Source organism: Silurus meridionalis, chromosome 3 (genome assembly GCF_014805685.1).
Source record: "Silurus meridionalis isolate SWU-2019-XX chromosome 3, ASM1480568v1, whole genome shotgun sequence".
Classification (NCBI taxonomy): domain Eukaryota; kingdom Metazoa; phylum Chordata; class Actinopteri; order Siluriformes; family Siluridae; genus Silurus; species Silurus meridionalis.
This window is the reverse complement of record NC_060886.1, coordinates 26,507,119-26,534,448: the sequence shown is the minus strand read 5'-3', so window position 1 is coordinate 26,534,448 and position 27,330 is coordinate 26,507,119. Positions and strand designations below refer to the sequence as shown.

General features: G+C 36.2%; 1 protein-coding gene across 25 annotated transcripts in view; it reads left to right on the top strand.

The window, feature by feature from the left end:
* The first annotated feature begins 2,355 nt into the window (after positions 1–2,355).
* The window catches only part of lrrfip1a (leucine rich repeat (in FLII) interacting protein 1a), a 57,763-nt gene continuing 32,788 nt past the window's right edge, over positions 2,356–27,330 (top strand). For 2 of the 25 annotated variants that reach the window (XM_046844886.1, XM_046844882.1), the window contains exons 1-11: positions 2,359–2,857; positions 7,210–7,296; positions 15,872–15,889; positions 18,126–18,182; positions 19,487–19,531; positions 19,841–19,891; positions 20,079–20,111; positions 20,649–20,726; positions 20,838–20,879; positions 23,796–23,852; positions 26,932–27,009. In XM_046844886.1, the coding sequence (XP_046700842.1) occupies positions 2,768–2,857; positions 7,210–7,296; positions 15,872–15,889; positions 18,126–18,182; positions 19,487–19,531; positions 19,841–19,891; positions 20,079–20,111; positions 20,649–20,726; positions 20,838–20,879; positions 23,796–23,852; positions 26,932–27,009 (636 nt within the window). In that variant the 5' untranslated portion in view covers positions 2,359–2,767. Of the gene's footprint in view, positions 2,858–7,209; positions 7,297–15,871; positions 15,890–18,125; positions 18,183–19,486; positions 19,532–19,840; positions 19,892–20,078; positions 20,112–20,648; positions 20,727–20,837; positions 20,880–23,795; positions 23,853–26,931; positions 27,010–27,330 lie in introns of all 25 variants that reach the window. The other 23 variants (XM_046844901.1, XM_046844899.1, XM_046844904.1 and 20 more) reach the window with 19 other exon arrangements.

Genomic DNA, 27,330 nt, shown 5'->3' with positions numbered 1-27,330 from the left:
GACTTAGAGCCGATCCTTGATGCAATCCAATCGTCACCTTAAACCAGTCTGTTGTTCCTACTGTACACTTCACTGCTGTCACACTGTCCTCATACATGTCCTGCACCACCCTCACATACTTTTCTGACACACCTGACTTCCTCATACAATATCACAACTCCTCTCTCCAACCCTGTCATATGCTTTCTCTAGATCCATAAACACACAATGCAACTACTTCTGACCTTCTCTATACTTCTCTATCAACATTCTCAAAGCAAATATTGTGTCCGTTGTGCTCTTTCTCAGCATGAAACCATAGTTCATGGTGTGACTTTATTCCACTAAGTTACTGCAGGTCTGCACATCTCCCTTACTCTTAAAAATCAGTACCAGCACACTCAGTCTCAATTCCCTCAGGCATCCACCCAATTGCAATAATTACCTGCAATACGTGCAATACCACCTGTGTGAAATACTACCTGCATTGCGTACTTTTTTCTTCTCTTATTGTATTTACACATTGTACTGTTTATATACTATATATTATAGTATGTGTATATTCTTTTTATATATTTGCATTTATTATTATATTATCTTATCCTCTTACCTTCCAAAATTTTGTTAAATAATTTGGTTAAAACACCACTGCCATCTCTCCTAAACATATCTATGCTTCTACTGGTTTGTCATCTGGTCCAACCAACTTCCTACTCATTATCCTCTTAATATCTGCTCTCACTTCCTCCTTACTAATCCTATCCACTTCTTGCTTCACCATCCTCACACCATTCAACCTTCTCTCTCTCTCTCTCTCTCTCTCTCTCTCTCTCTCTCTCTCTCTCATTTTCCTTATTCATCAGCTGCTTAAAATACTCCCTCCATCTTCTCAACACACTCTCCTCACTAGTCAACACATTAAAATATCCATCCTTTATTTCTCTAACTTGTAGCACATCCATCCCAGCTCTTCCCTCTGACTGGTCAAACAGTATAAATCCTTTTCTCCTTCCTTAGTGTCCAACTTCTCATACAGCTCCTCATATGACTTTTCCTTGTTTTCGCCACATCCCTCTTCACCTTCTGCCGCATCTCCTTGTACTCCTGACTACTTTTTTCATCACTCTGTCGATCCCAATTGTTTTGCTAACCTCTTTCTCCTTATGCTCTCCTGCACTTCCTCATTCCATCACCACGTCTCTTTTTCTTCCTTTCTATTTTCAGATGTCACACCAAGTACTTTTCTAGCTGTGTCCCTCATCACTCCTGCAGTAGTTTCCCAATCATCCAGCACCTCTTCACCACCACAGAGCCTCTGTCTGACCTCTTCCCTGAACCTCACACTACACTCTTCCTCCTTCAGTTTCCACCATCTTATTCTTCTTTCAGTCCTTACTCCCCTCCTCTTATACATCACCATATGCTCCTCCTTGCATCTTCCAGACTTCCAAATGACTATTCTTTTCCTATAAAGATATAGAACACAAGGCAGCCATGCTATTGATAAACCAGGTGAATCTTACTTCTGGGTTGCAAAAGATTACCCATGGGCTTGCTAAACTGTGCAGGGGACAACATTTTCTTATTTGATGTTGGCTTCCAGCTCAGTGGTGCCATGTTGAAGAAAGCACCCTCTCAAACTGCTGTAGATACATGCTGATGTAATCAAAATGTCTACTGGGAATTTAAATTAAAGTGAACGCACTGTTTATTCCATTAAAATCCAGAAGTCTCACCAGTCACAGTCTTGCTGGACAGGCATATTAAAAAAAAACATGCAAGAAATGCACAAGCTTTCCGAGAGAGGTGGGGTTTAAAAAAAAAAAAAGACTTGCCTGAATGCACCTGTTGGTAACAGTTGATTTGCTGCCTCTACCCTCAAAGCTCTTTCTTAGTTGCAGTTGAATGTGCGCTTCTGTACCACTAGGTGGCAGGAGGCGCCCGGGTAGGATCAAGTGGCAAAACGTCTCAATTTTTTTTACAAATTGAAAAAGATGCCCACACCAAACAACCATACAACCACAGTCAGAATCAGCGTGAACCCACAGAGCCTGCAGCACCTGGAAGTGGAAGACGTTGGTGGGTTAAATAATAATGAAAAAAATAACAATTAAATAAATAAATAAAAAAACGTTAAAATAAAACTTGACTATTACTCGTTTGTCAGCTTTAACATTAACTCGTCATGCCCATTTAAACAGCTTTTTCCGCCATGCGCTAACTTTATATAAGCGACGGGCGCGTGACTTGAGAAGGGCAACGATAAGGCAGCTGTTTTTAGCAGCGGACTCTTGCCATCAAAAGTAATGAGGGGTGTGGGTGCGCGAGCGCGCGCGCGCATGTGTATAAAATAGTGCATGCATGTCCGACTTGACCATGCGCGCGCTGTGAGAGGAAGGAAACTGACGAAACTAAACGTCTCAACTGCAACGCAGCGGAACATCTCGACTCGGAGTTAAATTAACGAGTGGACCTGGTCAGCACGTGGTTATGAACATGTGGACGTGATAATTTGTTTATCAGTTTAAAAAACAAAAGTTTTCAAGTATTTTTCGTCGGTATTATTTTTTTGATAAACGCCACAGAGAAGGAAGCGCGTGAGGAGCGGATACACGCGCGACTCTTCCGCACCGGAAACTCTCGAACAGTTGTACTTTTTTGGAGATTGTTCTTGCACATAAAGAAAACACGTACAGCGTTAGGAAATGCTACAGTTCTCGTGAAGGACTACCCGTTTTACACTTAAACTGAGTATAGAGTTTAAAGTAGAAAAAAGTACCGCTATTCAATGGCTTCTCAGGGGCCAGGACGCAAACGAACTCCTAACAGAACCGGAGTGACTCCAGAGGAGGATGCGCTAAATGTCATAGCACGAGAGGTAATAATCAGTTTCTATTAAAATAACACACAACTGCGACTGGGTGTACTTTAACCGCTTCCACTTCACAATGTCAACTATTTATTATATTTAGTTGGTAATTGTATTATTTAATTTCAGTTGTAAAAAGTGGTTTCGTTTTTGTTTTTATTTCTTTCTTTTTGCACCAACACCTCGGGTAGTTAATCTCTGTCCCCGCCTCACTGTGAGTTTAATAGCAGCCTGACACTGTGAAGGAAATGTCGTGGCTCCGGTCCTTTTTAAAGATCTGATAATGTGGGCTGTTTTCTGTGTAGAACCTGATGGTTGAGGAAGTAATTCTTGAGTAAGACTGAGGTGCGAACTTGGAGGATTTCCAGCCATAACTCAGCACATAACTGACATACAGCTACAGGTGTGGTGTAGCAGATGGTAAAAGCCATGCTGGACCTGGCAGGGAGATTGTGTGGAACACGTGTACCAGGTTGTAGAGCATGCATGCATACGAGAGGGTTTATTTTTGTCATTTTAAACAGCAAAGCTGATTTCCAATTTATTGTGTTGTGTATAATCTTCCACATCTGTAAAGACCAGAAACATGACTTCATATTGCTTATTTATATATATATAATTTCCTAATGTATTATTGGACATTTCTTGTATTACTGAAACATTGACTGAATCCACTGTTATAATAAGAAGCAGTAGGCTAGATAATAAATATATAATTTGATTGAAATTGAATATAATATTGCACAGTGCTCTCAGTGCTGTATAAACTCAACCACAAATCTTACCAGGCTTTCAATGTGATTTCTTGACAGTTGGGCAGTGCCTATCTGTTGCTTTAATTTCTAAAAGTTCTCAGCTCCACTGCCCCCACCGCGTACGTACACACACACACACACACACACACACACACACACACACAATGGTGTTATGTTAGCATTTAGAGAGATTTGACTGTGTGTCTTAAGGTCTAAATGGTGAAAACATCATTACCTCCTACATATTGTATGTCATTTGTCTTCTATTTGTGTATGCTCACACACACTCATACATAATAGTCTCCAGAAATATGGTGGTAGCATTGCCTATATATAGTTATTGAAGTTTTGACAATAGGACAGTATATAATGTTTTAAATGTCTTAGAGGTGTGTATAATTTAATGTGACTGTAATATGTGTTAGTGGGTAAAGCCATGAAGTGTTTGGACACTGATTCAGTAAGAAGAGTTGTAAAAATAGAAGGCTCTTACCCTGTCAGCTGTCAGCACTGGCAACTGTGATATAAGGATAAGCCTAAGGCCTAGATTTTCTAGGCTGTGTTGTACGACTACTGTGTCACGCATGTATTCCTTTCTGACCATTTTACAAAAATGAAACTCTTGGTTAATTTGAGAGACTTAAATCACTGAAGTATTTTATATATTTTTTTAAGCTTTAGTTTTTTTCTACGAGTTCAAAGTATAGCTAAAATGCTGCCAGAAAGAAATGGCAGGATTTTGGTGGTTACTTTTTTATACTGGCATTTTTCTTTAAGCTTAAATTTTGTAACCTTTGTATGTGTGATGTGGTGATATGGTATGAGACAAAATCAGTTCAATTGGAGAATTTGTAATGTTTGGGGATGAGGATGCTCTCTCATAAGGTGAACAAAATTAAAGGTAGCAAGGTAGATGGTTGGCTAGTTAACTATACTTCTATGCAACAACACTTCTATGCTAAACTCCAAACAACTGTTTTCATAAAGCAAAGACCAGGATGAATTGGAATTAACATATTAATGGTAGTGAAATTTCATGCTGCCATTTGTCTGAAATTTTATATTTGCCAAAATATTTTTTTTCCTACAAATGAGACAAATATAAAATTAAATATTCTGTAAAAAATTAAGTCACAGATTAAAACTAACCTGGAATAGAGAAAGAGGTTAATTTCTATTACTGTTTTTTTTCTAAGATAGAAGTTTTTTGTAAGTGCTTAGAGGTGAAAGTAATCTGTGTGCCTCTCACTGAAAATGGCCAAATAAGGATAATCAGCAGCTGCTAGTTTTCCAGCCAGAAAAGATCCCAGCAAAAACAAAACGGCAACAAAAATAAACCACTGTAATAGTTTAAATTCTTCAGCAATTTGCTGAACCAGATGTTTCAGATAATCTGCTTTGAGTTTCGGACTTGGGTTTCTTCTGGGAAGTAAACATATTTTGCCACATTTAACCATTTGCCAAATGTATTAATAGTGTCTTCATATTTAACTGTGTGGACCGTTCATAACATGCAAAAGCAATTCTGTGAAATGAGCATAACTTTTATAATAGTTAGCCTTTTGTGCATTTTATGATTCCTCTTTAAGAACAGCAGAATGCACTAGGGCTGTAACCATTTCTTGTGTAATTCGCTTACAAAAATAAATTAAGGCAAATGATTTGTCTCTATGATTCGTTTAGTTAATTTAACTACAGCACTGTTTCTCAAGGACCTTTTATTATTGACTCACCACCTAATAAACTCTGGAGCTCTCTGGACAGGTAAACACAGACGATGCTGCAGAATAAAAAAGTGCAGGATTGGGTAAAAACGGCAAAGATTCAGACCAAAGAGAAAATACTTTTTACCCGATTGCTCAATTATTCAATGAAACAATCGTATACAATACCCTAACCCTAGATTACTAAAATAATCAATAGCAGCAGCCCTAGAATGCACAGTGGATAAAGTGAAATCTTACTGGTTTACCTCAAGTAACTTAGAACCACATTCACCTGGTGCTCCTCCATGCTTTTAATATATTTTGTTATTATATTATATTTTCACTGCTGCTACCTTCATTATTCACAGTTGGCATGGTTTTCTTCAGATTAAAAGCCTGTTTCCTTAACATGTAGTGCTGATTATTATGGCCAGTTTCAGTCTGGCTTTATTAGTTTAAGGGCGTCTTAGTGATGCATAGTGATGTAGGACTCTCTTAAAGGTGGGTATACATACTTTGGTACTCGATGCCTCCAACTACTTTTTTTTTTTTTTTGTGAGGGCTTTCAGTTTTCAGAGTTTCAATTTATTTATTGTGTGTATGTATTTATTTGTTTACTCTTAGGGATGAACGAATAAATAGTTTCAACTATTTCAACTATAGTGTTTATTCATCCCTCAGAGTAAATCTCTTCTGCAGGTATGTGATCCCAAGATTATATGTTTGTATACAGTCCATTATATATAATATTATACAATTTACATGTGTATAATTAGCTGTGTTGTGCACATGCCTAGAAATTTACCAGTGATTGATGTTCATGACTTTAGATCCTTTATATGAAACATTGTTTAGAAAAAAAAGAAATCAAATTTGGTTTGATATTTGGGGTGAAACAATTGATATTTGGGGTATAGAAATTTCATGTATTGTGATGAATAAAAAAAGATGCATTTCTTTGAGTGAGTGTATATAATCACCTAAGTACTGTATTTCAATTAAACAAGTATTAATGTGTGTGTGTGTGTGTGTGTGTGTGTGTGTGTACACGTGCGTGCGCACACAATAGTACAGTATACCCTTTATAACTAAGTAGTGTTTAAGGTCTTTTCACATCAGCTCATTTTCTATGAATAGTACAGGAAGGGTGTGCTCTGTGTATACATGTCTGCTATCTAACTTCCTCTGCTGGTTAGAGGAGTTCACTATTAAGTTTGTAATACATGTAATCTCTTGGACAAATTTTAATTTACCAACAGATGTTTAAGTATATTAGGATTTTTGGTGTACATAGTTTTGTGTGTTAGCATGTGAAATTTGCTTATAAATAAATATATTTATAAATAAATTGTCCTCATAAGTAAAAGGTAATATTATCAAGATGTTTTCTTGTAGCAAAAACCAACCATATATACACATATGGATTGATAGTCCATACATGCATGCAGGATATTCATTAACTTTCTAGTTAATTGACAATAATATATTAAAGTGAAAGTTTTTCTGCATTAGCTTTTCTGAAGTATATTTAAAGGGTAACAATAAGACCAGACTTATTTTCAACAGATTCATCTACATCGTCTATTTTAACGATTTTAACTCATTTTTCCCTCTCTCCCTTATGCTGTTCTTTATTGATGTAATTTAATTTATGAGAATATAACAGCATAGAACATTTATTGCATAAACATCAAATATCCGATTTTAAAACTGAATTTTGATGTAATTTGTCCTGCACTTGAGGTCACTCATTTAGGTTGTTTTGTAGAGCCTTTGATTACATTTTTCCAGAATTATGAAAAATTCATGGAATCCAGATTTTTTGTTTTTAGGTTGGAATTAGATTAAATAAGGGTAAAAGTAAGTAAAAATAGTAAAAGGTTTTTTTTTCCTCTCTAAGGCTGAAGCCAGACTGGCAGCTAAACGGGCTGCCAGAGCAGAGGCTCGGGAGATCCGTATGAAGGAGCTGGAGAGACAACAAAAAGAGGTAAAATCTATTTAAAATTATACCTTCAGTTACTGTTAAAGTTTTCATGTACAAATCTTTGTGTACTTAATTCACAGAAGTTTTGTTTATGATCATACAGAAACTACATTTTTTTTTCATCCAATTGAAAGTTGCTGATTAGAAATGGAGCCAAAAAAGAAGAATTTATTATAGTCTATTTTTCAGATTTATTATAAACTACTGGTAGCTGAGTTGCTAACAGTATAGTAGTTATTAAATACAATATCCACAGTAAAATGTATGTAATTTTCAATGTAGTTGAACTACCATGTAGTTGATGTAAAATACAGATCCACTTGGTAAAACATTATTTCAGTAAAATTATTTTCAGAAAAAGTACAAAAGCATTTGCCTTCAAACGAACATAAGTATCCAAAGTATTATGACTTATTATGGCTATAATGTTCATAATCTTCAGTCACAAGACTTTACTAAATCAACTCACTTTACCATATTTTTTCCCACGTTTTGAACCCCGCGTCTTAAACAACGAAGCGGCTAATATATGGATTTTTCCTGGGTTTTTCCTGGTTTCACAAACTTCAAGCCAAAAAACTGAACCCCATAACATTAGACCAATGAAATTTCCGAACAAAAACGAAAAAAACGCACCTCACCTGTGTTTTGAGCTGCACGGCATCGGGAGAAAAAACTTCCATCGGTGGTGCACGAGGATGACAAAAGATAAACTCCCCAGAGAAATACGGTGGTACCTTGACCTACGAGTTTAATTCGTTCCGTGGATGAGCTCGTATCTCAATTTGCTCGCACATCAAATTAGTTTTCCATATTGAAAATACTTAAAATGGCATTAATCCGTTCCAACCCTCAAAATGACACCCCGTTTTTATGTTTCATGTTATTAAAGTGGAAAATACATTTCTAAATAACAAATCTTATATAAAACATAATAGAAAGAGAATGTAAAGATATAATAAGGTTTTATTCAGTGTATTTTCCTTGGAGATGAGACGACTTGAGCTGGTGTGTGTGTGTGTGTGTGTGTGTGTGGAAGGGGGTTAGAGGCGATGAGCGGAGGCGGAGGGAAAACTAGTTTTTTACCATCACTCTTGTACACTACGTATCCCTAAACTTTAAAATTTTTTTTTTTTCTTCTTTGCTTATCTTAATTTTGGTCACAATCTTCACTTTCTGGCTTCGCTTCTTCATCTAGCAGCGGTGTCTCGAGCTCGTACCTCAATTTTTGCTCGTAACAAAGCAAAAAATTGACGGAGTGACCGCTTGTACCTCGGAAAACTCGTACATTATTGCACTCGTAGGTCAAGGTACCACTGTAGTTGTGAAAGGAAGAAGAAAGACAGTGAACAATGACTTTCTTGGTAGGCTACTGTTTAGATACAAGCCGTTGTAGCACGTTGAGTCTGGGTGAAGGAGAGCAAATGAAATCATATAAGCACAGACAGGTTTCCAAAACTCGTGCTTTTGGGGCCATGCTATTATTTTTATATATATATATATATATATATATATATATATATATATTTCAGTTTTAGTAGGAACAGTGTTGTTGAACTCCTTGTTTTGCCAGTTCATCAAAGTCTGGAGGAAGTTTTGTTGTGGCAATTCTCAGGATAGATACGAGGTGTTTGTCAGAAACTGTCACAGTTTTTAAAGAGTATCAGCTTAAGCTCTCTTAAGAGAAGAGAGTATTGCACGAACAACGTCAATGGAGCTGAAGTGCGACATCTTTAGGGGAAACGTGGGCATTACAGGGGAAAGGTAAATTGAACAAGGTTTACCTGTACCTATTTTAATATAATTTGGTCACGTTCGGCAGGCCGGATTAATAAACCCAACGGGCCGTGTGTGGCCTGCGTGCTGTAGTTTGCCCATGTCTGGGTTAGTCAAAGAAGCTTAGAAATAAGCATCAGAAAATAATGGCATAATCCTCAGTCTCACACGCACACACATGCAGTAATACCGGTAGAATGCAGTGACAGGCTATTCCCAAAATACCGCTATGCTCCTAATAGAAGCGCAACATATTTCACCTGTTAAACCGTGTGTAACGTGTCTTTCGTTAAAGCCTGTGTAAAGTACATTAGTGTAGACTGTCATATATATATAAACACCCGAAACGTTCGGTTCGCTTGTCTCGGTTCGGTTTGTGTGTGCGTCGCACGGTTTGACGCATGTGCAATGTAGCCCCGTGCTCAGTTTAGCCTCAGACAGTTTCACGTAAATATACATATAGACAGTAAAAGTTGAGTAAGGAGTGCTGCAGAAATGGCAAGTGGAGGAGATAATGAAGGCTGTCCGGAGTTGGCGGATGCGCTTTCTTTCAAATCCGGTGTGTGGAAACCTTTTGGATTTCATGTTACTTACGATGACAACACGAACAAAACAGTAGATAGAACTGTGACTGTGTGCAAGCATTGTGCAAAATGCATTCAATATGCTAATGGAAACACTTCTCATATAACAGTTCATTGGAGAAGACATCTCGCCAATGTGTCAATAAGCACAAACAGGAGAGAGCCGGTTAGGAAACAACAACTACTGTCTGCAGCATTTAAGCAGGCTCTCAGTGATCAGTCGGACAGGGCAATAGCCATAACTAAAGCATTGGGGATGTTTATAGCAAAAGAGATGCAACCGTGCAGAGTGATTGAGTGTGGAGGATTTTGTCAGCTGATGAATGTACTTGAGCCACGGTTTAATATTCCATCTCTCCGACCCCTTTTTTTTTTTTTTTTTTTTTTTTTTTTGTGCCAAAAAAGCGAAAAGCATGTCATCATCAATGTCTTCTCTTGCTGTATCAAAATCTCACCTAGCTTTTACTCAGAGATGGTCCCAATAATGTGCTTAAAGTCAAGTCAAATTCAGTTAGTGCATGATTACATTACAAAAATGTTAATACTGTATCCTAAATTGTGGATAATTAAGCTAATAAGCTATATATCAAATGCTGAAGGAAATTTCTAGAGTGTTGAAGATTAAAAGAACAAATAACAAGAAGAACCATACAGAACCGAAACGTGACCCTAAAACCGTGATACGAACCGAACTGTGGGTTTTGTGAACCGTATAATACATATACATATTTTATATGTGTGTGTGTGTGTGTGTGTGTGTGTATGTATTTGTATATATGTATGTGTTTTATTAAATACGGTTTATAATTTAGGATTAAGAACTGAAAAGCTCCATTTATATAAAGTGCATTGAAAAATTAAGAACAAGTAAAGAATGTCCAACATAAACTAGATTACTGCATTTTTTAATGTATGGACAGATAGTACAAGTGAATTAAGAAAAGATTGGTTTATCAGATATTAATTTTTTAAATGACCCAGAAACTGAATTTAAGCACACCAAATCATTTTCTAAAGCAGGAAGTACAAAGGTAATGTTCATAATCTTCAGTCACAAGACTTTACTAAATCAACTCACTTTACCATATTTTTCCCACGTTTTGAACCCCGCGTCTTAAACAACGAAGCGGCTAATATATGGATTTTTCCTGGGTTTTTCCTGGTTTCACAAACTTCAAGCCAAAAAACTGAACCCCATAACATTAGACCAATGAAATTTCCGAACAAAAACGAAAAAAACGCACCTCACCTGTGTTTTGAGCTGCACGGCATCGGGAGAAAAAACTTCCATCGGTGGTGCACGAGGATGACAAAAGATAAACTCCCCAGAGAAATACGGTGGTACCTTGACCTACGAGTTTAATTCGTTCCGTGGATGAGCTCGTATCTCAATTTGCTCGCACATCAAATCAGTTTTCCATATTGAAAATACTTAAAATGGCATTAATCCGTTCCAACCCTCAAAATGACACCCTGTTTTTATGTTTCATGTTATTAAAGTGGAAAATACATTTCTAAATAACACATCTTATATAAAAACATAATAGAAAGAGAATGTAAAGATATAATAAGGTTTTATTCAGTGTATTTTCCTTGGAGATGAGACGACTTGAGCTGGTGTGTGTGTGTGTGTGTGTGTGTGTGGAAGGGGGTTAGAGGCGATGAGCGGAGGCGGAGGGAAAACTAGTTTTTTACCATCACTCTTGTACACTACGTATCCCTAAACTTTAAAAAAATTTTTTTTTTTTTCTTCTTTGCTTATCTTAATTTTGGTCACAATCTTCACTTTCTGGCTTCGCTTCTTCATCTAGCAGCGGTGTCTCGAGCTCGTACCTCAATTTTTTGCTCGCGTAACAAAGCAAAAAAAATTGACGGAGTGACCGCTTGTACCTCGGAAAACTCGTACATTATTGCACTCGTAGGTCAAGGTACCACTGTAGTTGTGAAAGGAAGAAGAAAGACAGTGAACAATGACTTTCTTGGTAGGCTACTGTTTAGATACAAGCCGTTGTAGCACGTTGAGTCTGGGTGAAGGGAGAGCAAATGAAATCATATAAGCACAGACAGGTTTCCAAAACTCGTGCTTTTGGGGCCATGCTATTATTTATATATATATATATATATATATATATATATATATATATATATATATATTTCAGTTTTAGTAGGAACAGTGTTGTTGAACTCCTTGTTTTGCCAGTTCATCAAAGTCTGGAGGAAGTTTTGTTGTGGCAATTCTCAGGATAGATACGAGGTGTTTGTCAGAAACTGTCACAGTTTTTAAAGAGTATCAGCTTAAGCTCTCTTAAGAGAAGAGAGTATTGCACGCGAACAACGTCAATGGAGCTGAAGTGCGACATCTTTAGGGGAAACGTGGGCATTACAGGGGAAAGGTAAATTGAACAAGGTTTACCTGTACCTATTTTAATATAATTTGGTCACGCTCGCAGGCCGGATTAATAAACCCAACGGGCCGTGTGTGGCCCGCGTGCTGTAGTTTGCCCATGTCTGGGTTAGTCAAAGAAGCTTAGAAATAAGCATCAGAAAATAATGGCATAATCCTCAGTCTCACACGCACACACATGCAGTAATACCGGTAGAATGCAGTGACAGGCTATTCCCAAAATACCGCTATGCTCCTAATAGAAGCGCAACATATTTCACCTGTTAAACCGTGTGTAACGTGTCTTTCGTTAAAGCCTGTGTAAAGTACATTAGTGTAGACTGTCATATATATATAAACACCCGAAACGTTCGGTTCGCTTGTCTCGGTTCGGTTTGTGTGTGCGTCGCACGGTTTGACGCATGTGCAATGTAGCCCCGTGCTCAGTTTAGCCTCAGACAGTTTCACGTAAATATACATATAGACAGTAAAAGTTGAGTAAGGAGTGCTGCAGAAATGGCAAGTGGAGGAGATAATGAAGGCTGTCCGGAGTTGGCGGATGCGCTTTCTTTCAAATCCGGTGTGTGGAAACCTTTTGGATTTCATGTTACTTACGATGACAACACGAACAAAACAGTAGATAGAACTGTGACTGTGTGCAAGCATTGTGCAAAATGCATTCAATATGCTAATGGAAACACTTCTCATATAACAGTTCATTGGAGAAGACATCTCGCCAATGTGTCAATAAGCACAAACAGGAGAGAGCCGGTTAGGAAACAACAACTACTGTCTGCAGCATTTAAGCAGGCTCTCAGTGATCAGTCGGACAGGGCAATAGCCATAACTAAAGCATTGGGGATGTTTATAGCAAAAGATATGCAACCGTGCAGAGTGATTGAGTGTGGAGGATTTTGTCAGCTGATGAATGTACTTGAGCCACGGTTTAATATTCCATCTCTCCGACCCCTTTTTTTTTTTTTTTTTTTTTTTTTTTTGTGCCAAAAAAGCGAAAAGCATGTCATCATCAATGTTTTCTCTCTTGCTGTATCAAAATCTCACCTAGCTTTTACTCGGAGATGGTCCCAATAATGTGCTTAAAGTCAAGTCAAATTCAGTTAGTGCATGATTACATTACAAAAATGTTAATACTGTATCCTAAATTGTGGATAATTAAGCTAATAAGCTATATATCAAATGCTGAAGGAAATTTCTAGAGTGTTGAAGATTAAAAGAACAAATAACAAGAAGAACCATACAGAACCGAAAACGTGACCCTAAAACCGTGATACGAACCGAACTGTGGGTTTTGTGAACCGTGCCACCCCTAATACATATACATATTTTATATGTGTGTGTGTGTGTGTGTGTGTGTGTGTATGTATTTGTATATATGTATGTGTTTTATTAAATACGGTTTATAATTTAGGATTAAGAACTGAAAAGCTCCATTTATATAAAGTGCATTGAAAAATTAAGAACAAGTAAAGAATGTCCAACATAAACTAGATTACTGCATTTTTTAATGTATGGACAGATAGTACAAGTGAATTAAGAAAAGATTGGTTTATCAGATATTAATTTTTTTAAATGACCCAGAAACTGAATTTAAGCACACCAAATCATTTTCTAAAGCAGGAAGTACAAAGGTAATGTTACAAATTTCATGTACAACATGCAGTCTTCCTGTTGCTTGAGAACAGTGTTTACTTCTTGTTTGGGACTTAGCAAAAATATAAAAAGTTGATCATTCCGAAATTCATACTATAAATATAAATAGTATACTATAAATAGTATAAATCCATGTTCACACTTCAAAGACCAATTATTTTCATTATCAGAAATTATCAGAATTAAATTTAAGAAAATTTCCAGTGTTCCTGCCTATTGTATACGCCAAGTATCAAACACAGCCCTGTATTAAACTCTGGTACATTTTAAAATTATTCAAACTGCTAGATTATTTGTTGGATGACTTTATGTTGCCCTTTACACTGCATATTACTGGATTACACTAAAAAGTTGCTTTATACGGTACATTGACATTTGAAAGAACAGACTTATTCAGCCATTTGTGTTGGGGGGGGTGTTACCAGGTAGTACCAGCAGTTTGTTGGTACTAGGATTTGAACTTATTAACTTTTGAGTCCAACACCTTAACCATTTCTCCTAAACAGTTTTATAGGATACCTTTGTATGTGAAAGCATTTTCGCTTCACTTGAACTAGGAATCCCAAACCTGTTACAGCATGACATTGTTCCTGCGCACAATGCAAGCACCATGGAAAATATAGTTTATAACCCCAATTCCAAAAAGTTGGGATGCCGGGTAAAATGTAAATTAAAATAGAATGCAGTGATTTGCAAATCTCAAAAACTCATTTTATTCACAATAGAACATAGAAATCATATCAAATGATTTCAAGTAACTGATGAAATGTACCAGTTTAAAGAAGCAATGTTGAATTTGATGGTCACAACATATCTCAAATGTTTTAGGACAGGAGTAACAAAAGTCTGGAAAACTAAGTGTTTCTAAAAAGAAACAGCTGGGGGAACATGCAGCTATTCTGGTTAATTGGCAGCAGGTCAGTAACATGATTGGGTATAAAAAGAGCATCATAGAAAGGTAGAGTAAATATGGGCAGACGTTTAATCTGTACACAAAAAAAAGCATCTTGATATTGTGTATATGTTCAACAAAAAATTGTGAATATTTTTAATATTTCATTATCTACAGTATAGATTATCATCAAAAGATTCAAAGAATCTGGAGGAATCTCTGCACAGTGGACAAGGGTGGAAATCAATATTGGATCAATGCCCTGGCACTATATTGATAACAGGCACGATTCTGTAATAAATCACTGCACAAACTCAAAAAGGGTTCTCGAAATCACGGCCTGTGAACAAGGTTCACTGTGCCATCTACAAATGAATGTTAATACTCTATCATGCAAAGAAGAAGCTATATGTCATTATTTTTGGAACCCATAGAACCAAGATATACACAGGATTTAGAGCAACATTTGCTTCCATCCAGGCAATGACGTTTTTAAGGAAAGGTCTGGCATGTTTCTGCATGACCGTGCCAAACTATATTTATTACTGTACAACAGTTGAGCTTCATAGTAGAACATTCCAGGTGCTGAACTGACCTGCTTGCAGTCCAGACTATTTGACTAATTGAAAACATTTGGCCCATCATGAAATGAAAATTATGACAGACCCAGGACTCTGTGAGACTGTAAATCCTGTATCAGACGTTAATGGACACTATTCCTGCTCCAAACTGTTGTACCACTTTGCCCAATGCCATAAATTTAACATTTCATCAAGTTTAACAGGTTTTCTCTGTTATATTGTGGATAAAATATAGGTTTGAGATTTACAAATCCTTGCATTCTGGTTTTATTTACATTTGAGTGTCTTAAGTCTGACTTTTTTTTTTTGAATTGGGTCTGTATATGGGTTGGAGTGGAAGCTCTTGAGAGGCCTGCTATAGAGCTGCAGACATCAACCCTATTGAACACCTTTGGGATTAATTAGAATGCTACCTACACAGGCCTCCTCCCTGCTTTTGGCTGAATTAGCACAAATCTCCACTACCAGACTTCAAAATCTAGTGGAACATGGAGTGGAGGTTATTTTAACAGCAAAACGATGGAATGGGATGCTCAAAAAGTGTTGATGCACCTTTGTCCATTCAGTGTAGTAGTCAAATATTGTCAAGAAGTCAAACTGCCTCTTAACCCTTGTTAATAATGTTTATTTTTCTTCTTTGTCTTATCTTTTGTCTTTACTGTTTACCCTCCTGTTTCCTTTTGTCATGTAGATTTATCAGGTTCAGAAGGTAGGACCATTGCTTCTCTATATGGTTTAACTCAAGAAATATTAACACTGATTTTGCAAGTGAGACAAAAAACTAATGATGCATAGAATGAGTTGTATTTTTAACTGCTTCTTTGTTTCATATTTTTATTTGACTTTAACAATGATCGTTTGTGATGATCCCTTTTTTTATAATGATTAATTCAGGGCTGCAGCTATCAATTATTTTAGTAATCAATAATAAATTTAGTATTCTACCGATTAGTCCATTGATTAATCAGATCATTTTATAAATTTTTCTTCATTAAAGAGCAGTACTAAATGAGGGAGAATATAAGATGGGTCAAATGTCATTTGTTTCCTTTTTAGAACTTTTTTTTATTATTGCTGAAATTGCAAACAAGAATATCTGTGAAAAATAAACCAATTTAATCATAAATAAAAATCTAAAAATCATTTTTAAATAACTCTTGTAAGTAAACTCTAAACCCCTGTGTACGTGACACAGATGTGTGGAAAGTGGTGTGTGCATGTTTCCAAACCCATTTTGTGTGTACGCCACATTTATAAATGAGTCAGTAATAATGGTCAATGCTTTTTGTATTCAAATTACTCGAGGAATTGTTGTAGCCCTAAATTAATTGATTTTGCGTGTGAAACATTATACAGTGGTCCCCCGCTTATCGACTTTAATCCGTTCCTTAAAACCGGTTGAGATGCGAAAAGGTCGAAGAGCAAATGTAATTATCCCATAAGAAATAATGGAAAACCAATTAAGCCGTTCCTGACCTCCACCGATACCCATTTATTAACAATTTTTGCCCTGTTTTTAGCAGTATTAATACTAAATAATACAGGTACATAAATAATACTGTATATAATTGTTATGCAGCGTAATGAGCTGAGGCAAAGCTGGAGCACAGTTCACTTTGGTTTAATGAAAACACGGAGAGTTTAACACAAAACACACACACACACACACACGGCAGTCCATAGAATCATGACGAATGAGAGAGAGAGATCCATGGTACGCCCTGGAGGGGCGAGGTCCACGGGCGAACACACAGCAGGAAAAAGGTAATCCGAGGTGCGAATTGGAAAGAGCCGTGGAGAGCGCGTGGAGTCCGGAAAGGAAGAAACGCATAGGAATACGTGTGACAGGGAAAACACAGACAAACATGCACCAAACACCTTCACATGCCAACAAAAACCGACAAGGAGTTTGGCTAAATGAGGGGTTTATATAGGAGCTGGGGATGAGTAAATACTGAGCCCCAGGTGTGCATTATTGGACATCAGGGAAAGCGGAGGTTTTGACAGCTGCCGAAGGGGGCGTGGCAGGTGGATTTCTGACAATAATACAGTAAAAAGTATAAATTAAAAACATTACAAAAGTAAAAAAAAAATGCTCCACGTGGGTCGGGGTAAACTGTAATCTGCTGCTCATGCTCCTGCAAGGTGCCAATAAATCTGCAGTTGACTGTAGATCTGCATCTACCAAATTTATTTCACCTTTGGCTAGTTTTATTTCTGCATGCTCTCACACTTCTTGTCATGGGGGGGAAAAAGTACACCTACCTCTATTCTGTGTGGTTTGTGCCCAGGTTTAAGATCCAGCCACATAATCTTAATTGGGGTTGAGCTCTGCACTTTGTCTTTTCTAATAAAAACTATTTCTGAGGTGTTTATGGTGATGTGCTAAGTTTGTTTTTTGACTAACGTAGTGTTGTGCATGTTTGGTCTTATTAATTTAAAGAATGTTATTGCAGAATCTCTATGGTTTGTTTAGATGTTGCAAACTTAATGATTGATATTCTTTTTGGAGCTACCTTTCCATAAAATCTAAACTTGTTCAGTCTTTTATTTTTGTGTGCTGTCACAAAAATAAAGTAGACATCAAACTTCGAGCAGTTCTGCTTTTTGGTTTTAGTTACACTTTTTGATGAACTTTGATGAATCGATTAATCTTGTACGTGATTCTCTTAATGAATTTGCTATTAGGAAGGATGTGGGGTTTTTTTTAGTGGGGAAATATTTAATGTTATTTAGACCCTGATTTAAAAAAAAAAAAAAAAGTGACTTGAAGGAGGGTATACTTTTTTTTTGAGGGGGGGGGTGGTATGTGACTATACATGTACACAGCATGAAAAATCATTAGTTTCTAGCTAAAGTCTACTAGTTTAGTTTCTACATTACTTTTTTTTCATCTTCCCTCTCTTGTGTTCTGTCCTCTGTTGCCATGTGCACTCTTTCTTCAGAAATACTATGGACTGGAAACCCTGGACAACAAATGGGGAGACATTGAGCAGTGGATGGTATTATTAATTTGGTTTGAGTGAAGAGCAGCTGTAGGAGCTAATATTTTATATTTTAATGTATTTTGCTTTTTATTTATTTATTTATTTAGGGTATATTTTTTTTATTACATTTTTAAAGCCGTTTTGTAACACCAGTGTGTTTTAGTAAATGACAAGAGTAGAAGGTTAATAGGAGAGTATTTATAATATTGTGTGTAAATGACTAAGAGTTGACTCTTGCTGTGGTACTATTTAAAAAGAAATGTGACACATTAAGCAAATGGTGTGCAAAAGGGACTCTTATTGCTCACTTGTACTGTCCAGTTAACATTTAGATTGCACATTCAGGTCAATAAGTGTTTGGGCAAAGATTTTGTTCTCTTTGGATAACAACCAACTGCAAATGCTACAAACTTATCAACAAAAATAATGTCAAATATATTTTACAATTATAAATATGAGCTATAACTACTGACACCCTTTTAGTCAATACTTTGTGGTTATAATGTAGACACACGTTATAGACACATGCCCTCTTTCAGTTTTATAATATTTCCAGTTGACCTCTTAATTATTGTCCTGATGGTGGAAATGGGCATTTTCAATGCTTTTGATTTTTTTGTTATTGCCAATTCCTGTTTTGTAAAATTCAACACCATTTTGATGCAGATCACAGGCCAAATTTCTTTATTCATTCATGACAATGTTACCTATGCGTTTTTATCAAAGCAAATAGAATGGGAATATACTCCAAAAATGTTACATATAAGTGTTCGTATTTTTTTTGTATTCAGTATTTTTGTTAATTCACCAATCAAAAGTTAAACAATAAGCATTTTTCAACATGTGTATGGTTTACCACCTTACAAAAACAAAACAAATGCATGCTGTGAATTGAGTTGCCATTAATTTTGAATTTCCTATTTACAGTGCCCTCCACAATTATTGGCACCCCTGTTTAAGATGTGGTCGTGGACTTCTAAAAATTCTCCTTTTTTTTAAAACAACATAGAACCCAAATGCAAAAAAAGAGAAAAATCCAACCTTTCATTTAAGTACATAACTTTGGTGGTAAAAAAAAATCATACATTTAGAGAAAAAAAAAAACTTGAAATCATGTGTCCCACAATTATTGGCACCCCTAACAATTCCTCTGAAAAATTTAATTTTTTTTTTTTTATATATTTATATATTTTTCCACGACCACATCTTAAACAGGGGTGCCAATAATTGTGGAGGGCACTGTATTTATTTATTTATTTATTTATTTATTTATTTATTTATTTCCCCCATCTACTCTTTTCATACTTTGCCCTTAAAAGGAGGACAGTGAGCGGTATACACGCCACTCACAGCATCATGTTTCGGTTTGTATAGCTTCTCTTCTCTTAACCTCATCTGCTGTTTCTTTCTAGTTTTCCATCTGTCCTTTTTAGGTTAAATAATTTATGGAGTCTTGAACGTTTTAACATTGGCATGAGTTTATGAAATGATCGTCTGCAGTAGATCCATCAGGGCTAACATGCTGTAAATTTGGATTAATATACATTTTATTTATGATGCATCGTGCAGAACGATTTTATTAAACAAAAACAAAACCACTATACAATTTTGGATTAGGATTGGATAGAATCATCTTGTGACCTTGCCTGTTTATGACCTGTGTATTTTTACAGATGTCAGATGATGAAGAGAGTATGCTGGAGGGAAGCAGGAGCAATGTGCAGGTAAATGGGCTTGAGTTTTAGTTATTTATTTAGTTAGTTATTTATTTTTGTTTTGTGCAAGTATAGTGTGTGTGTGTGTGTGTGTGTGTGTGTGTGTGTGTGTGTGTGTGTGTGTGTAGTTTAGAAACTCAAAAGCAAGTCATAGCTATTTGTGATTTTATGTTGGTGGTCTTGCTTTTATGTGTAGTTGGATTTGGATTCAGTTGGTGCACAGGCTGGGGTAAGAATCATGAGAAAAAGGATTTAATTTTTAATTTATTCTATAATTATCTTTAGTTTATCTTTAGCTTACTGATCATCTTTTCTATATCAGTGATTATCCTGCTTTAAAACACCTAGCTAAGAAGCATTGCAATAAATGACAATAGTAAATGCTTTACCGTGCAACAGTGCTGTGTCTTTAGCTGCATTTTTAAAATGAAAATATTGGGATCATTTGTTTTTTTTTGTTACATTTTTAGTCAGTACAATAAGGAGAACTACACAGTTCTAACATGATCATTGTACTGGTCAGTCATAAATAAAATATTGAGCACAGTATAGTAAGGCTTCGAAGTATATTAGCTCTAAACAAACACAGCCGAGGAACATGCATCTAGTTATTAGCAAAAGAGTTTCAGTCATTTGTTTTGGAGTAATAATTGTGTGGTCCTCACCAACTTCTATTTTAGACTTTTTAGTATAACATTGATGTAGCATCAGTTCACCATAATCTAATTTATTTCCACATTTTTTTTTTGCAAACAACTCCATTTAGCTTTCCCATACATCATTTTCAAATTCTCACAAGATTGCAAAGAAGAAGAAAAAGAAGATGAAGACCGTTTCTGATTTTGTATGTTATCAACACTAAAGATACAATTTTAGCACATACTTGCTATTAACAATTGTATAAAAGGGCATTCATTTTGTATGGTTCTTTGTGCCATAATTTTTTTTATAACAGAGTAATGGCTACGAAAATGATAACAGCACAATTTCCAGTCGGGTTAGTATCACTAACCATGGTGTTGAAAGGCCTATTGTATGCAATAACATATTACTAGTAGTTTTCAGGATGAATTGTTTTTACATGAAGCATGAACACACATTCAGGAATTTCTTCAATAGGAGACAACTATTGCTAACATATGTTTTTATTAACAAAACATAATGATCTACTTTGCTTTGCTCAGAGGGAGGGTAATAAACTTGAAATCTGTTAAGCAACTGAACACTTGGCAATTTTAAATCTGTACAATTCTATAGCTGCTTTTTGGCAGTGTTTAGAGAAAGCAACATTAGACAATAAAGGGTGTCCTGTATCCCAGTGGTCCCCAACCTTTTTTGCACCACGGACCGGTTTAATGTCAGACAATGTTTTTACGGACCGGCCTTTAATGTGTGCCGGATAAATACAACAAAATTAAATGATACGACCGGCATCAAAACTGGTACTTTCTAAATATAATAATAAACGTGAATCCACTGTGTTGTTATTTGTTCATTTTGTTTGCTTGGGGGTTTCAATTTAGCGGTAATGTATTGTGTTAGCGGGCAGAGCAGCACCTTTAAGAAGGTAGTGGATGGAGGTAAGACATGTGACCGAGGCATCATGACATGCATTAAGAGTGAGTCATAGACTGATGTGGCAGAGGGAGTCCGATAATTTTCCAAAATAAAACCGTTCAGAATCAGATAATAAATAAAACGGAAATAATGTTTATGTATTCTTTCTGTGCGGCCCGGTACCAATTGACCCAGGGTTTGGGGACCACTGCTGTAGCTCATGCTTTCTAAAGAGAGCAGTTGATGTCTCTTTCAAGATATTTCTACTTTTTTGTGAAACTGCATTAGAATCAGTATGATGCCTCCCTAGGTGGTAGATGTTGTTTGAAATTAGACAACAGGTGGGGCAGAAATTAGTATTGAGTACGTCATTCAGACTATAGATGGTAGGTAGCATCACACTGTTTGAATTTTTTTCAACAATTTAAATGACGATGGTTTACTACTGATTGGCTTGCTATTAACCCTCATTTTACTTATACAGTCTTACAAAAGTGAGTACACCCCTTACATTTCAGCAACCATGTTATATGTTCATAAAGTACAATATTATAGAAATGAAACTTGGATATATTTTAGAGAAGTCAATGTGCAGCTTGTATAGCAGTATAGATTTAAATAACTGCCAACAAAAGTGAGTACACCCTAAGTGAACAGTGTGTCCAAAGTGTCAGTATTTTGTGTGAGCACCATTTGTTATGTAGCACTGGCTTAATCCTCCTGGGCATTGGCAACCTGGGCACAGGTTGTTGCTGGGATCCTCTTTCACGCCTCCATAATGACATCACATAGCTGCTGGATGTTACACATTGCGCTTCTCCACCTTCCGCTTGAGGATGCACCACAGGTGCTCAGGTCTGAAGACATACTTGGCCACTCCATCACCTTCAGCTTCCTCAGCAAGGCAGTTGTCATTTCGGCGGCTCATTCGGGGTCATTATTATTTTGGAAAACGGACGTTCGACTTATTCTAAAGCAGAACATGATGCCTTACCTTCACAAACTGTCACAGTACATGCACAGCACGAGGACTCAACTTCTTTGATGCACCCTTGCGAGGCCTGTTCCGAGTGCAACCAGTCTTGGAAAACCTCTGGAAAACCTCTGGCCACTTTACTGTGACTCAGTTTCAGGGTGTCACTGATCTTATAGCCTCTGCATCTTTTTGGAGAGCAACAATTAAAATTCTTGAATCCTCCGAGAGTTCTTTGCTATGAGGTGCCATTTAGTGGTCAGTGTAAGAGAATTGTACTCCAAGCACCAACTTTTAACTGCTAATACAATATACAGAAATTTGTATGGTCTTGTCAAGCAGACAAAAAATATGATCATGATGAATATTGCATGGTTACATGATGTGCAGCTGTTATCACTTATGGTGTACTCACTTCTTTTGCCAGTTATTTAGAAAATAATGGCTGAATGCTTATAGTTATTTTCAGAGGACAGTAAATCTGTACTGCTATACAAGCTGCACATTGACTACTCTAGAATATATCCAAGTTTTATTTTTATAGTATTGTCCCTTGAGAAGATATTCTTAAATGGTTGATGAAATGTGAGGGGTGTACTTACTTTTGTGAGATACTGTACATGAGTTAAGGGTCTGCCTTATCTTTTTAATTGCATGATCTTGCATGATATTGTAGGTGGATTCACGACAATAATAATAATATTGTTAAGGAACAGTTTGGACTCATAATTTTCATTGTGGTTGTTGACTCCATGCAAAACATTTTTATGCTTTTTTATGGGTTTTTCTTATGTTTGTGTATGTGAACCTTCCTCTTTAATTTATTAGGGTTCAGTTATAGAGTCTGAGATGACTATTGCATATCCTAGATATCCTTGGCTGATCTGAGTTTACAGTTTATTTGTCAATACATTGATTGTCCCTAGTAGTGCCTTTTATGAAAGTCACTGCATTTTCTTTTATCTTTTTAATGTTTTTGGTTAAACAGTATGCCTTCCACCCTAGTTATTCTGTCACTGATAAATTAACACCTAAACCACCACAGCCAATATATTTGCATATATTTTATTCTGCTATATACAATATGCATGTTTTAAGCATGTATACAGAGTGCTAATCCATGGTTATAAAACTGTAATTTGTGCAACTATTTACCATAGTTTTATATTTATATTTTGGGTAAATAAGGCAGGTTCACACTACTGTATGTCCATGTTGGTTTTGCTCTTGCTTACAAAACATTCCAGTAGGTGGATTGGCTACACTAATGTGTAAATGAGGTGGTATAAATTAAGAATGATAAAATTTAGTCAAAAAAAGCTTGTACTTTGCCTACATGTTCTATTTCTATTCTTCCTGTCATGTTTCCTTCTTGTCTATTAGGGATCTTTATATGAAAAGGGTCTCTACAGTAGCTCTCTGCGTTCCAGTACCAGTAATGTAAGACGGATATCTGATGTATTCTTATCAATGTGTGAAAACTAACAGCACTTGCTTTAAAAAATAATCATTATTTAACATTAGTGAACGTCTTGTAAGAACCTTTTTCGCGTTTTAAAAGGAAAATTATAGCAACTGGGTGGTGTGCTAATGCCTGGCTTGAGCCTGACAACCCCCAAGTAACGGCATTTTAATTTACTTGTGACTCCTTTTATACTACAGTGATTTGCCAATTATTAAGATTGTTTTTATGTATTAAACAATTGTTTACCTTTTTATTGTTCTATGTAGTGTTCATGCATGTCAGCTGCCATAAGCGATAATTAACTTGTTCTGCAATGTTGTCATTCACCCTCCAGCCACCTTTTTATTTTAGTCTCTCTAAAAATAATGTAAACAAAAAATGGAGCTGGCTGACATTTAAGACTTGGATACATTGTGCATACCTTTCTGAAAATGAAAATACTATTTGAATTCTTCGGTTTTATGTTTCAAGACATAATGATCATCTGGTCCTTAGCAGGTCTTAAAATTAGGTTAATATAACCTTCTATGAACACATTTATTTATTTATTTATTTATTTATTTATTTATTTTTACAAAAAAAAAAAATTGTGAAACTGTGTTTGGAAAAACTAAGTGCACCCTTTGATTCAGGAGCAATAACTTGAAGTAACTGTGCTCTGTATGACTGTCAGTCTCTCACATCATTGTGAAACAAATTTTGGTTTACTTTTCTTGGTAACGTGTCTTCAGTCCATTGGGGTTTGCAGGCATTTGTCCAGGTTACCTGGACTTTTACTGGGCCGTTCCAACCTTGATTCTGTTCTTTTTTTTTTTGTTCGTTTGTTTTTTACCATTCTATTGTAGATTTGCTGGTGCTCTCACCGCTGTGGCCCGGGTTCGATCCCCGGTCAGGGAACCGACCCCAGCCACTCTTAGTGCCGGTCCCAAGCCCGGATAAATGGGGAGGTTTGCGTTAGGAAGGGCATCTAGTGTAAAAACATGTGCCAAATCAAACATGCGGATGGTCCGCTGTGGCGCCCCCTGATGGGAGAAGCCAAAAGAAAGTTTTATTGTAGATTTGCCGGTGTGCATTGAACTATTGTCCTGTTACATGACCCAATTTAGGTCAGGCTTTCGCTGTCTATCAGATGGCAGTCACATTTGACTCTGGAATGCTTTGGTATACAGGGAGTTAATTGGCAACTCAAAGCCTGCAAGTTTGACAGTTGGTATGAGGCATTTTTACTGATATGCTGTGTTTGGCTTTCATCAATTGTGGTGCTGTGCGTTATGGCCAGACTTCTCCACTTTTGGTCTAATGTACACAAAAAACTTTGTTCCAGAAGTTTTGTGGATTGTTCAAATGCAACTTTGCAAACCTAACTCATGCCTCCAGGTTGCCTCCAGGTTCCTCCTTCCAAACAAAATATATTTTTCAGTATTTTTCTAATTGTACTGTCATTAACATTTACATTTAACAAGCAAACTGAGGCCTGTGGAGTCTTTTATTTATTTATTTATTTTGTTAGTTATTTAGTTATTTTTTTATTTACTTACCTTATTACTTAATAATATTTTTTTTTTTTTTTTTTTTTTTGCAATTTCTTTGATCATTGCACAGCATGATCTTGGTATTAATTGCTGTTATGTCCAATCCTTGGAAGATTGTCAACTGTCTTGAATATTTTCCAATTTTATTTGACATAATAATATAAGTTGTATGTAAATGGCCTTATATATCTTCCCATATTGATGGACAGCAACAGTTGCTTCTCTTAGATCAATGCTGATGTTTATCCTTAGAATTGTGTTAACATGCAACTGAATGCTCCAGAACAGCAAACATTGCTAATACTTGGGCTTTTATAGAGGGTTTCACACTTGCTGATAAATTACATTTACATTTATGGCATTACGCCCTTATCCAGTGCGACTTACAACTGAGCAGGGGAGGGGTTTAGTGCCTTCCCTGGCAGTAGCAGCGGCAGCTTGATGGTGGTGTGATTTGAACCTGTGACCTTCCAATCCAAAGTCCAATGCCTTAATTACTAAGCTACCACCTCCCAATTTTTCAAGGGCATGTAATTATTGGCACCTGGCTACTGCTTTGCTTATTAAATCCTTTCACAAATGGTTTCCCCATTTTGTCTTTTTATAAAATAAATAAAGGCTGTGTAATTTGTCATGTATTATTAAGGTTTCATTTAACTAATTTTAAGATCTTTTTATGTCCCAATACATAAAACCATAGAATTCAAAGTGGACGTATATACATTTTTAGATGAATGTAAATAAGTCCTAAAAGAAGGCAAATTACTATATATTTTTATTAGATAAATGACAGCATGTTTTTGATTTGTTTTATTATGTATCCTCCATACATGTCCTTGTGAATCTGTTCTTCTGAAACAATAATAACAGCTGAAACTTGTGTCAGAGCTGTAGCAAAAAGATTTATTTAACCTCCTAATGCAATGTTCAATTCAGCAAGACATGTTCAACATGACCTAAATCAGTGTTCAACACTTTGGCCAAAATGTTGTGGACACCTGAACATCACACCCCATGTGTTTATTCCACAAGCTGTTACCTCACAGCACGCATGACATGGCTTTAAAAAAAGACATGGTGTGTTAAAATGAAAAAGCTCAAGTGTCCTGCACATGTGATGTTAATAAACAAATATGATGGTCAGGTGTTCACAAAGTGTGTGCGCATGCGTGCAATATTGCAATATTTCATAAAAACTTTGAGCATGTGTATGCAGTTTAATAGTGAGTTTTTGTCCGTCACAGTTTATTCATGGACTAGAGATGCACCATTTTCACTAATATACTATAAATTAATAATATGCACATTTATTTTTATTAAGTTTTCTGAAGGAGTTTAAACTCTGATTGAACATAGTTGGTTTAATATTAAGCTTCTGAACTGTATTCAGTTGGTGTCATAGATTGACTGACTGGAATGTTTGGAGAGATCTCCGTTTACCAAAATGTTGCACTTGATCAAAGAAACCACAGCCCTATTATTGGTTACGTATAAATGTGTCCATGTGTTTTCATTTCCTTAGTTGTCCGTGTATAGTGGTCTTTTGGGCTTAAGCTCCAGAACCTCCTCCAGGGCAGGTTCCAGATGTGCTAGCCCAGTGGTGAGCTTCTGTTTCAGTCTGAATGTTACTAATCTTCCTGTCTTATTCACCAATAAATAGACAGAATACATGTGTTCTAGGATACAGAATTGTTTTATTCCATAACAAAGAATTTTTTAATGTTTGTTTTGTGTACCAAAACCTGAAATTTGATCCTAAATATTATGACCACAAGAGACAAATTGAAACGCTATGATAGCATTTCCATGCAAAAGCAATGTTTCACTCTCTCATTCATATATATAACATATTTTATATAATATGCACACACTATCTCAAGAAAGTGAGTACAACCCTCACATTACATAAATAGTTTTAGTA